The sequence below is a fragment of the Myiozetetes cayanensis genome, unplaced genomic scaffold (genome assembly GCF_022539395.1).
Source record: "Myiozetetes cayanensis isolate MyiCay16 unplaced genomic scaffold, myiCay2020 scf2-11, whole genome shotgun sequence".
Classification (NCBI taxonomy): Eukaryota; Metazoa; Chordata; class Aves; order Passeriformes; family Tyrannidae; genus Myiozetetes; species Myiozetetes cayanensis.
The window spans coordinates 17,420,361-17,432,544 of record NW_026087411.1 but is presented as its reverse complement, the minus strand read 5'-3'; the positions used below and the strand labels follow the sequence as shown (position 1 = coordinate 17,432,544).

The window sequence follows — 12,184 nt, the reverse complement described above, 5'->3', positions numbered from 1 at the left end:
TCAATAGCCACCCTAAACGTGGCAATACAAAATTCCAAGCAAGGAGAAATTTTCTCTGCACATTTTGAGCCAGCTCTATACTATTAGTAAACAATGCTATTAGCAGTTATCCATTAGACATAAAATAACCATTGGACATTCTACTTCAACCTCTGCCCAACGGTCAGAAACCAAAGTTCTGCCCTTGCCTCCAAATGGCCACAGAGCTTGTCTCCCCTTTTTCTGTTGTTAATAAAGTGTCAAGAAACTTTTCCAAATTCACTGCGTGCCAGAAAGTAATCATGTGTTCTTGGCTATTATGTTATGCAAGTCCTAAGTACAGTAGTAACAGTTTATTTAAATTAATCACTCCCAGCTTGAAGGGCAAATTGAAACAGAGGTCATTTGTGCAAGTTGGTTTGTTTTTTGCTTTTTTACTGATAAGAAACCTTCACAACCCTCCACACTGTTTCGGTTTTATGCTTTTGGCACGTGACAGGGTTATTCTAAAGAGACAAGGTTCATACTACCTATTTGAGTCCACCTTTTTAGAACTATCCAATAAAATTGCTGCTACAAAACACAACTGGTCATTTTTTGCACATCTCACTCCTGCATTGGTGATAATGTAGATATCTTTCCTTGATAAAAAAACAGAGTTCATTCTTCTAGCTTGGGAATGTCACACTGTACATCATGCAGCACTCATGGTTGCTATTAAGAGCAAGGTGCCCCTGTTCCCTCACTTTCTGGATGCACAGAAACAAATCAGAGCATGCAGCGGCTCTCATGTGGCCATTTGGTTCAGAGTGAGCCCATACATCCCTCTGCAACTGTTTGGCAAACAGACAGACATGAGTAGATAATTCCAAAAACCCTTGGGACTTAAAGTGGACAAATAGCCTTTCAGAGCCATTTCACAGACAGAGCCTTCCCTGGCAACTCCCACTGTCACTGTCAAGCTGAGTTCCTTCCTCACATCTGTGCCAATGGACAGTGCAAAGCCTTCCAAAGAAGCTTCCAAGATAGCCAGGCACAGAGAAAAAGCTTCAGAATAGTTAAAGACTGTTGAGATGATTCTATGCTTAGACCAAAGAAAACGTCTCAAAAGGTTTTCCTGAAAGAATCCAAGATGCACTCTGTCAGTTAAAGGTTTGGTCCACTAGCTTCTTTTCAGGAAGTAAGAAATAGGCCTAGACCTTCATTCTTTATTTAACCACTCAGCTCCATGAACTTCTAGTGAAGTACTTAAGCAAGTGCTAAATCCCAGAGTCAAAGCTTTGCTCAACTTTATCAGGAAGTGGTTCCCACTATGCGGAAGACAATGCCCCAGACAATCCACACCCTTACTCTCTTCAAACCAACAGCCCTGGATTGCTACTTCTGTCACTTCAAACTACTCCACTGTAGCTGTATATCTGCAATACTGGCAGAGAGTAGAAATCAGAGGGAGATAAGAGTTTGGAGGACATTCTGCATTAACATAAATCTCAAGCATCAGGGAGCAAGGAGTCATTCTTTTTCACTCAGATTCCTGGTGGGAGGATGCCTGTTTATGAGTCTCTCTTGCTGGGCACAAAGTAAGAACTTGTTGCTGTTCCTGACTTTTTTTCATTGTCATTGATACTGGTTTGTCCTCCAGCATATCATTCATCCAGTGGTTTGTTGCAATCACCTACTGTGATTTGTTCTTAAAATATTTTTAAACCCTGTGGGTGGGGATAACATTTCTTGTCTGATGTCCAGTACAATGTGATTCACAGCTCAGTATTACAACTCTTGTTCCCTCAGTGCCCTTGTACAGAAAGAAACTAAATTATATCCATTGCATTCAGTGGTTATAAGATCAGACTACATAGATACTGCAGTTAAAGAAAGTCTTTTGGCCAGTTACTGTTTTTCAGTGTTTGGTTGTTTGTTTTATTTTGGTTTCTTTTTTTTTTTTTTTTAATCAAATGTCATATTGCAGGTGTATCAGATTGCCAGCTACATTTTGGTAGATTCACAACTGGATTTTAGTGCATGCAGTAGCTTAATTATTAATGAAATTCAGAAAGAAACTTTGCTAGAACTCTTAGGATGGCACTGACAGTCAAATGACACTCAACAAATTTGCTCTGTACTGCTGTGTTTGTACTACATGTCTATTTGTCTACTGATTCTAGGAATCTGAAATACTCAGATGCACCTCATCTGGGAGCCCAGCCTGGCCCTACAGTTATTCAAGCTTTTAAGTACTATGTGGAACGGGTTCTAAAGCAGTACCCTACACTTTTAGAGCCCATGGGCTAGTGCAGAGAGATGTTGAGCTCACTTCCCCATAATTTCATGTACATCTCAAGAAATATTTCATTTTCTGGTTTCTCTACCTGCCTTTTTCTAATTCAGATAACTTTGCCTTTGCCACATAAAGCATCATATTTAAATTATTATTCTCAAAAAGTTAAAAAAAGATTTTTCAGTTTAAAAGAACTGTAGTTGAACAAGGTAAATAGAGGAACAGAAAGAGAGAGAAAACAGAAACTTTCCTAGTTTAACAAGCACACTTTCCATCAGCTAGGGTCTTTCAGTGAGAAACAGATGCTTTCCTGAAGGACAAGTTCCCATTTAATCACTAATCCCTAGTCACTCAGTAAGTTGCAAGAAGAGAAAGTGAAAGGTTTAAACCAGACTGCCACACAGCAAGTCAGGCTAGTCAACTTAAATCTGTCAATGAGAGATTTCAAATTAATTTACAAAGAAAAAGGGCTGGAACACAGATGAACAAGCTGAGTATAACCACACAATGTAAATCTGCTTTTGGTCAAGAGATCATTTTGTTCTGCTTTAAACCAGCGCATTGAAAACTTGTAATTCACTGTTTATATAGAACTCAGAGGGTCCTAAAGCTCAAAAAAAATCCTGTATTTTATCCAGTCCCATCTGCAATCCACAGAATTTTGGAAGAGGTCTAATGAGGCTTGCAGCATAGATTCCCCTCTTAGCATTCAGAATAGAAATAGAAATATTGACTACAGGTTTGAACTAAAATTGCATGCTACATATGCATGAGGCAGATTTGTCAGCTGAGGAAAACAAAATTGCCACTATTAGCTTTAAATTGAGTGTGTTGGTTTCCATTATAGTCTAGGCAGACTATTAAGATAACTTTGAGCTAGTTGTGTGCCAAGCTTTATGCCCAGTGAAGTAAACAGGTGCTTAAAATAAACAGTCCTGAATGTGGAGTATGCTCAGCTGTTCCAAGGAGACTTTTTCTTGACAACAGTATAGACTGGGCTAATGCAAAAGAGAAGGATTTGCTGCCATCCAAGTTCCTATCTTTCAAACCATCTCTTATCACAGAGTTTTGTACTCTGACGGAATATCAGCAAAGTCAAGCTGTCATGAATTCACACAGCAGTAACCTTTCCCACTGGCCATGCTATCACATTCTTTGCAGTGAATTAACTGGAACATTTAGTCAGGGCTCCAGAAGGATAGAGCCATATCCTAACTTAGAATCATAGAATATCTTGAGTTGGAAGGGACCCACAATGATCATCAAAGTTCAACTCCTGGCTCTGCACAGGACAGCCCCAACAATCACACCATGTGTCTGAGAGCACAATCCAAATACTTCTTGAACTCAGACAGGCTTGGTCCTGTGACCACTTCCATGGGGAGCTTGCTCCCATGCCCAACCACACTCTGGGTAAAGAACTTTTTCCTAATATCTATCCTAAGCCTCCCCTGACACAGCTTCATGCTGTTCCCTCAGACCCTGTCACTGGTCACCACAGAAAAGAGATCAGTGCCTGCCCCTCTGCTTCCTCTCTTGCTACCTGCCCAGGCACTTCCCACCACTCCTTCCATCACAAAACCTCTCACGTACAGAAATATCTGAACAAACTCCACATTCACAGATCAGATTGCCCCATGGGTTTGATTCTTTCTCTTAAACCTGCATTTGGTGGGGTTATAAATCAAACCACTTAAGCAGCACACCCAAAAAGAGAATAGAAAAGAAAATGCCAATGGAGGCTCTGGGTAGAGCAAGTGGAACCTGCTCCTTCGATAGCACTGCTAGCTTTGTGAGCCAGAAGGGAAGGATGCAGAGAGAGCTTTGACGTATTAAATGGGTTGGTACCATTGGTTGTATTAACAGTCCAGTGGTGATTTTTTTTTTAGCCAAACTGCCAAGATCACACTGTGATAAACCCCTTCACACATGCACGCGGTCAGCTCTGAGATGTGGCTTTTGTAAACAGGAACAGCAGTTCCATAAAAATTGCTGAAACGCACCAAGGGCAATGTCACTCACGGCACGTTCGTTAGCTGCAGGACTCAGCAAGAACAGACAGAAGGTACAAAACAAACAGATTGTTTTCTGCTGCTGGCTTTCATAGTATAGACTGCTCTTTCTCCCCTTCTCTACCCCTACCCCACACAAATAAAAGGGAGTCCCACAGGACCATCTCTGTGTTTTGACTAATAGTCATTTTCATATGTTAGCCAAAAGTTTTCTCCAGGAGAAGGGGTTTTCCACCAATTTACACAGAGCAACACTCCTGTAATGGCTCAGCACCAGACAGTGCTGAAGCAAAACCTGCAAATGTATATAGGAATTTGTTTATAAATTGAACTTCAGCTGGTCTGGCACCAGAACTCCAATTCTCTTTCATTAGGGCATACTAGAAAAAGAAACTAGAGAGGACACTTGGTTCAAAGCATCAAAGTCCAGATTGCCTGAAACATTTGCAGCAACCTCCTACTGCAAGAACCAAATAACTCCCAGTTCACTGTCTAAAAATTGGGGTTCACAGAGGAGGGATCTCACAAAAACTTCACTGAGCAAGAAGACAAGAAGTTAATGGTGTGCCACCTTTGCCCACCATAGCAGAAAATTCATCAGATGAAATTCACAGACCACCCTGTGCCACAATCTCGACTACCAAGCTTAATTAGCTAGTCATGATTTCTTGGAGTTTTAGGGAGTTTTCACTCCCCTCTAGAAACAGAGAACGGCTGATATGTCAATTAATGTTGACATATGAACCACTACTGATCTGTGTAAGCACAGCTTCAGTTGTCATCCTTCTCTATAAAACCTCAGAGTCAGGGCTGTGCTCTACGTCAGTACTACATTCAAGAGCTCTATGACTAACTTATAAACTAGATACATTTCATCCTTCAGTAAACTACTGATACCTCAAAAAAACAAAACTTTGATATCAAATGCACTAGTACCTGTGAAAGTTCAAATTCCAATCCAGTTTAGGATCCAAATTCATAACTAAAACCCCTAATTGTAGCAACAATCTCATTCACATTTACACTTGATTAAACCGGCATGAAAGATCAACAAAAGCAAAACTGATAGTAATCCTGTGCCAGCCTGTAGTTCAGGGCACAGAGCTTTTTAGCCAATTGAGAATATTGTGCGATCCCTCCAGGGATTAAAAAAATAATTGTCCAGCCCCAACTTAGTGCAGCACATGATTTACCCCTAAGCAGTGCACAGGGAAGGTCCACCAAATGTTGGCTCCACACTGGAGTGGATATGTAACCCTCTTGTCTTTCCAGGTTTTCCATCTGGAAGTTGCTTTGGCACAAGTTTCCCTGCCCAAGTATCTAGGCAAGGGGAATGTGAGGAACCGAGATTAGCACTGAACTGAGCTCAGAAACAGAACTAACTCAGTACTCACAGTTCAAAGAAAGAGGAAAGTGTGACTTGTTACAAGGTTTTGAAGAGTCTAGGCAAAAATGATAGCCAGAGAAAGTCCAAACTGAGAAAGGAGGCTCTGGGACAAACTGTTAAAATGTGTCCACCATGTGCAAGGACCACCCCACCCTCCTGTGAGACACAGTCACTCTTAGGGTATTGTCAGCAGTTGAATCAGGAATCAGTATCAGTTAATGGACTTTGACTTTTAGGAGTTTTCTTGCTTCTTAAGTGGAAATGGAATAAACTTTTTACTAAATATCTTTCAAAAAACAAATTGCAGAATTACTTGCTGAATATATGAATTATATGGATGCTTACATTTGAGTTACATTTGCCAGATCTCTTGTAATTACTGAAAATTATTTCTAGTAGAAATGCCTGTATTAAGCAGTGCACCCTTATTTAAAAGTAGTTACCTCAAAATTGCAGTAAATTATTGCCAACAAATCTAAAATGTAAAAGGAACATTATATAGTTGTGTTAGTCTCTGAATAATTTACAGGGTAAAGTCAAAGAAGATAAAAAGCCACTTAGCAAAGCAATATACAGTTTTCACAATTTAATATTTAAAAGCCATGGCACATGTGCTGGTATTAGAAAACTTCAGAGGAGGAAAAAGGTGACTAGAAAAGTAAGTAATCGAGCCACAATCCAGGAGCAAGCTGGACAGAAAGCTGGAATCTTCCTTACCTTTTTACCATTCACAAAGAAAACAAGTTCATCCCCTGCCTCGCTCGGAGCCATCCTGTACACCTTCCAAAATTCACTCAGACAGGGCCACAGACCAGCCTTCTGAGAGCAGCCCTACAGCCCACAGCGCGGGGAGCACCAGCGATACGACGAGTAATATGAGTCTGCCTCAAGAATGTTTGACTTTATTTCTACATCGGTGCCCCATATTATATAAGAGCCAACGAAGAGGCGTGCCAGCTGCATTTGGTTGGTGCTTCTGCAGCTGTAATGACAGAAAAGGAGCTGGAACAAGCAGAGTGACCCGCCCCCTTTTATATAGTAAGAGATCACAATTCTACTGCATTCCCTTTAGATTACACTGCCAGGCTTGAGGCACTGCAACAATTGCTAGGAACTCACAGTATTTTGCAATACAATGCAAACTTTGGGGGAGGGGGGAGAAGGGGGGAGCTTCTCCCAACCATCTCTCACTAAATATTGGTATTCCCCACACAGCAATCTCTAAAGACAGCACCTGCTTATTTAGAAAACTCCTGGATACATGCACTTCTGCTGGTAGACTGACTGCAAGACTATTTCGCTAGTTTTCCTTACGCTTTTAAAGCTACAGTACCCTCCACCTGGGAGGATATTACTTAAACAGAAATGTGTTTGTCCAGATAAAAGCAATTCTAGAAAACTCACACCCTAATCCAGCACCTCAGGAAAGGTGCTGGGCTAAGACCATAATGTTTTTCACTGGGCTCTTAAAGCATTTAGGCTTACCTTTTTTGGCTTAATCATCACATCCCAGTTCTTAGGTGCATGTTGCCAGCAAAAACGCAGAGGAAAGACAAAAATTTTTTGTCTTCCCTTTCCTTGGTGGTGGTTTCTTCTGGCTTCTCCATTACACAACTGCACATTTTGCACTAAGTCTTCCTCTTTTTTTCTTCCAAAGTCGTTTCAGAGTCATCCACAGGCCCCTACAGGACATGCATTGTTTTCATGAACAAGATATCTAAATCCCTAGTTCCAGTTTAATATTCCACCACAAAACACCACAATTCCAAAGTCTCATGGAAGTTTCCTAACACTGTCTGCTCCATTCTAATTCTTGTGATTTTGCTTTCCTTTTTCAGTTTCAACTAGTTTCAATTTTTTTTTATTACTATTTATTTTTAAATCCCTGGGGAAAACACTATATCAAAGCCTTCCCTCCCAGGAATCTCTCTGAACAATTCAAAAACCAACAAAACCTAATTAAATTACAATTTTCAGAAACAGTCTTTCCTTCAGAACTTTGGAAATATGTCACAGTGAAGACAATACATACTTCATTTTTATCAGCTTTTATCTTCTGATTCATGTATTCTTTTTCCCGGTCCATCCCCTAGAAAAGCTATTTTATAACAAGTGTCAAACACTGCTCCAGCATTTCTTTACAGTTGTTCAGTTTGCTGAAAGTGTGGTTCACAGCAAACTTGTGCTTAACACCAGCTGCTTTAATCTACATTTGCAGGAAAGTTGTGCATAGCTGAGCCAGTGCTGACACCTATTGTCTGGCACCTCCCACTTTGCAGTATAAGAGTATTAGAAAAATGACACTTTCCTCCAAGTGATCTTCAGCTCTATTGCTTTACATCTGTGGGCAAATTTACACAAGCATTACCCTCATGTGGTATCATCAATCTTGAAATTAGTGTACACAGGGTTAGCACTCATTAATAGTTTTGTAATATTTTAAACAACAATTATTACTCATAACCACAAGTAACACGTTACAGCAATCTTAAAGCAGCTAGCCATTACAGCATTAACACCAAAATCAAACATGTTTACTTTCCTAATCTGTGTTTTCCATAATGCATAGCATAGTTCTTAGGCCTAAAAAACACTTGCAATCACGTCATCTCTTCTTTATGGAAGCCCAAGCTGAAATTTTTGCCCTATCTTGGTGATAACCCTATAGCTAAATTACCCCTTTCTGCTAAACCAATAAACAGCACCTTAGGATATTCCATCACAAGGTTTATTTTTGATCCATCAAACTACTATATACATAATATAAAAATAAAGATAAATACAACCATGATAATAACCTCTATATGTAAATTATATGGTAATATAAAACTTCAGACCTCAGCTCAACAGTCACTAATCACACAGTACCAAATTCACTGATTGTCTCAGCACTCTGATGGGATAGTCTATTATTACACACATTTCAAAGGCAGAGAACCAAAACACCTAGAACAGGAATTTTCCACGTGCTCTAAATAACTCTGGAGCATGAGAGCTTGTGCTATTGAAATCTCTGGGCCATTTTTTGAAATCCCACCCCAAACAGAATAGAGGATTGCCAGAAATCATCCCTTTGTGCATTTGTAACTCTGAGATGGGAGTGTTCTAGAAGTTCAAAATTCTTTGCAGTCTCACTCTCTCACTAAAGAGCTCAGAAAGCAGTTGATGTTAGTCTAGAATATATATCATATTAAATAAAAAAAATCACAGCTGGCTTTTCTCATTCTGACTGGTTAATCATGGAGACCTGGTTGTTGCAATCACAATCATAATCTGTTCCGCAGATGGTCATTATGTAGCTCAATAAATACAGTGAAATTTACAGAAGTAGTTTACTGCCAGAATTAGGTAAATGCATGGAACTACAAGAAGAAAACAATGCTAGAGGTAATAAAGGAGAAGATTTTAAATCAAACAGAAGTGAGAAGTTTTGTTGCTTTTTTCTCATGTTTCTCTTCCAGGAAATAGGAGAGAAGAAGATTCTGTAAAGGGATTTATGAAGAGTTGTTTGTAAAGCAAATAGGAAAGAAAACAAAGTCCCAAGTCAGTGCTTTAATGCACTACCCCATGTATCAAGTTCCCAGTGTTGGCACACTCTGTGTGCCTGCTGTCCCTCTCTAATAGCTGGACTACTACACATTTAGTTGGTAGCCACTGTTTGCTGAAACATGTGGACAGCATCTTTCCACTGAAGTGGAAACAACTTGTTTGCTTTAGTTTTGGCAGTTTCTCTTCTGTTGTCACATATACCCTCTGTGGAAGCAGGCACTGGACACTCTTTTCAAGGATGTCAAGAGATCTCCACCTGCTGAAATCGGGGTCAGCTATGAGGGCATACCAGGTTAATTAGAGCTGTACACACCATAGATTACTTTTTAAATATTACTTTATAGAGCATAAACTATTGGTGGTTGTGTTGTTTTATTGTGAGTGTTCTCTGTATGAGTTTAAAAAAAATAAAATCACACAGTATTGATTACAGTTTGAATATGAAGGCAGAGTGTGTTGCCTGAGGGTGTCTGTTTTTCTCTTTGGCCTCATCTACTGACCACTTGAAGACAGGATCCTGAAATAAGTGGACTTTTTATCTTAGTGGGTTGGGACATTCATACTTTATTGGCAGTCTCCAAAGAGAGCTCAAAGTAACAAAATCCTTTTGGGATCCTAACACAGACAGTAAATTTATTACTTTGCAATAACAAAATAAAACATCACCACTAGCCCCCAAAAAAACCCAAACACCACAAAACCAAACCAAACAAACAAATAAACAAAACCCAAACAACAACCACCAATTTTCACATAACACTGCCATATGAGTATGAAAGTAAGATACTGCACATTTTTTCAAAAGAATTTCTCAGAAATATAAAAAAAATCATGTTCATGCACTTTCTTATGAGATGTCTAAGTTTATTTCTGGTTACAGACATAGGTTTCGTAAAAGATCATCGTCACAAAGCAAATATAAATTGGATTTCCTCATTTAGGTTTGTGAGTGGATACTAACTCATTATTCATGAATCACTAATCATTCAGTTCAGCTTCTAATTGTACGAATATGGTCTAATTGTATGGATTTGTTTCACAAATTATGATCTCTCCACCTGCTTTTGAAAATAGGCGGAGTTTAATTATAGTTCTTTTCCTAGTCCTACCACCTGGCTTCCTCTGAGACCAAGAAATGAACAAAGTTAATTCAGCCTTCTCTTGAGGAGTACAGTTGTCACTATTCTTCACAACAAGAATTCATTTCAATTCATTCAGTTTTTCTTTCATTAAATAGTTCTGGTGTCAAACAAAGGATATTTCAGATATCTGACCTTGAAAAGCAACTTATTTTCAAGCAGGTCTGTTAATATGTGTTCCTTGCCTTCAGCAGCACCTAATAGGATGCACTGTTGTCTTTTACCTGCTTCCAGATTATTGTTACAGAAACATCAGACACCTGCCCTGATAATCTAACTGAATAAAATCAGTAAGGTATTTAAATCTTCTTCTTCTTCTTTCTTTCTCTTCATCTGTTGACTTTTTAGGAGTATCTATTTGTATTTCCCTCAGAAGGAAGTAGAGTCCACTTGCAGAGATGGGCTGCTGTCCGTTGTCACAGGTGGAAGCATTGTCTCCAGTGGGTGTTTCAAGGAGGAAAGAGGAAGGAAGCAGCTGCAACAACCACATGGGGCTCTTCATTCTTCTGAACAGCTGCTAAAACACTCACCTTTCTGGCACCAAATAATGCCATGATATTACAAGATCCCTGAGCAGACAAGTAGGAACTTCTGGGCCGTACCATACCCACACACAGCTAATTTTCCACTGCTTTTCTTCACAAGAGAGAGGCTCTGTGCAGAGGTCTGCATTGCTTGTTTTGTTCTGCCCTTCTGAAGGTATGAATTAATTTTACTAGGGAGATGGTTAAATCTAGTTTTCTCTTGTTTATACACCAGATGCAGTCCTTGTTGAAATTCTGATACCAGTTGTACAATGTAAATTTTTATTTCATATACTGTCCTAAGCCTCTCTGGACATCAGGCTGCCCTGAGTATCTCGCTGCTAATCACTTTCTCATTTTAGAAGGCATCATTTTGGTGGACAGTTTGTTCAAAATACAAGAAATCCTCCACAGCTGCTTCTGCTAACAAAACCCAGAAGGTTTTCCTGAATCAATTGAACATTTGACTGTTCTGACTAGGAAAGATTTGTATGCCAAAACCTTGTGAGAGGACTCTAGCAATGTATGTCTGTGTAAGAAAAAGACTGCCTCTCTCCATAGACTGTCTAAACAGAGACCTGTACCAGGTACTACGATTTCCTTCTAGCTCCCAACTATATTCTACCATTAAGATGACTTATCTAGACTGGCAAGACAGTCCCACAGAAGCTTTCAGAAGAGCTTTGTTATTAACATAATGCAGGAGACCAGATGCCCTCATCCTCACTGAAACAGGCTGGTTGTCTCAAATTGCAGCCATCGTGATCAGCTTGTATCCCCCAGACTGTCTTGATTTCTCTTCAAAACGAACTCACTCTAAATAATTTTACACCAAGCAATAGCAACGGAAAATAAACATCAGGCAGGAAAGAAAAAGAGAGTTCTGGCTCAAGAGCAATTGCTGTAGACCCAGCATGAATCTTTTAAGGTGAAAATTAGAAATGCCATAAACGTTACAGCAATAACATTGAAGAATACCCTTCCAGAAGGTGCATGAAAAGAAAGATGAACTGCTTTCAAAATGAAACCTGAGCAGCCTACAAACTGGATAATTTGTTATGCATATGAAACCTAAATTAATTCGAGTCCTGTGTTTCCCCTCCAATCCTACTTGATGTCCAAAGGACAGATTTTCTTAAGTCGTGTTTCTGATACCCTACAGTCTCAACCTGAAATAAAAGAGTTTTCATAGTGCCAAACTTAGTACATTAAGAATGGACAGGGAAGCAAGCTGAAATATGTAGAAAACCTGGAACGATGTACATCTTAAACATGTCTTTGAATCCCTGGACTGGATTATTTTCAAACAGAAGTAC

The 12,184-nt window shown here is 39.5% G+C and overlaps 1 protein-coding gene across 1 annotated transcript in view; it reads right to left on the bottom strand.

Annotated features, from left to right (window-relative positions):
* Positions 1–6,608, bottom strand: part of XDH (xanthine dehydrogenase) — a 52,683-nt gene extending 46,075 nt beyond the window's left edge. The window contains 1 exon segment of the mRNA XM_050314349.1: positions 6,374–6,608. Within this exon segment, the coding sequence (XP_050170306.1) occupies positions 6,374–6,427 (54 nt within the window). The 5' untranslated portion in view covers positions 6,428–6,608.
* Between the last annotated feature and the right edge of the window lie 5,576 nt (positions 6,609–12,184).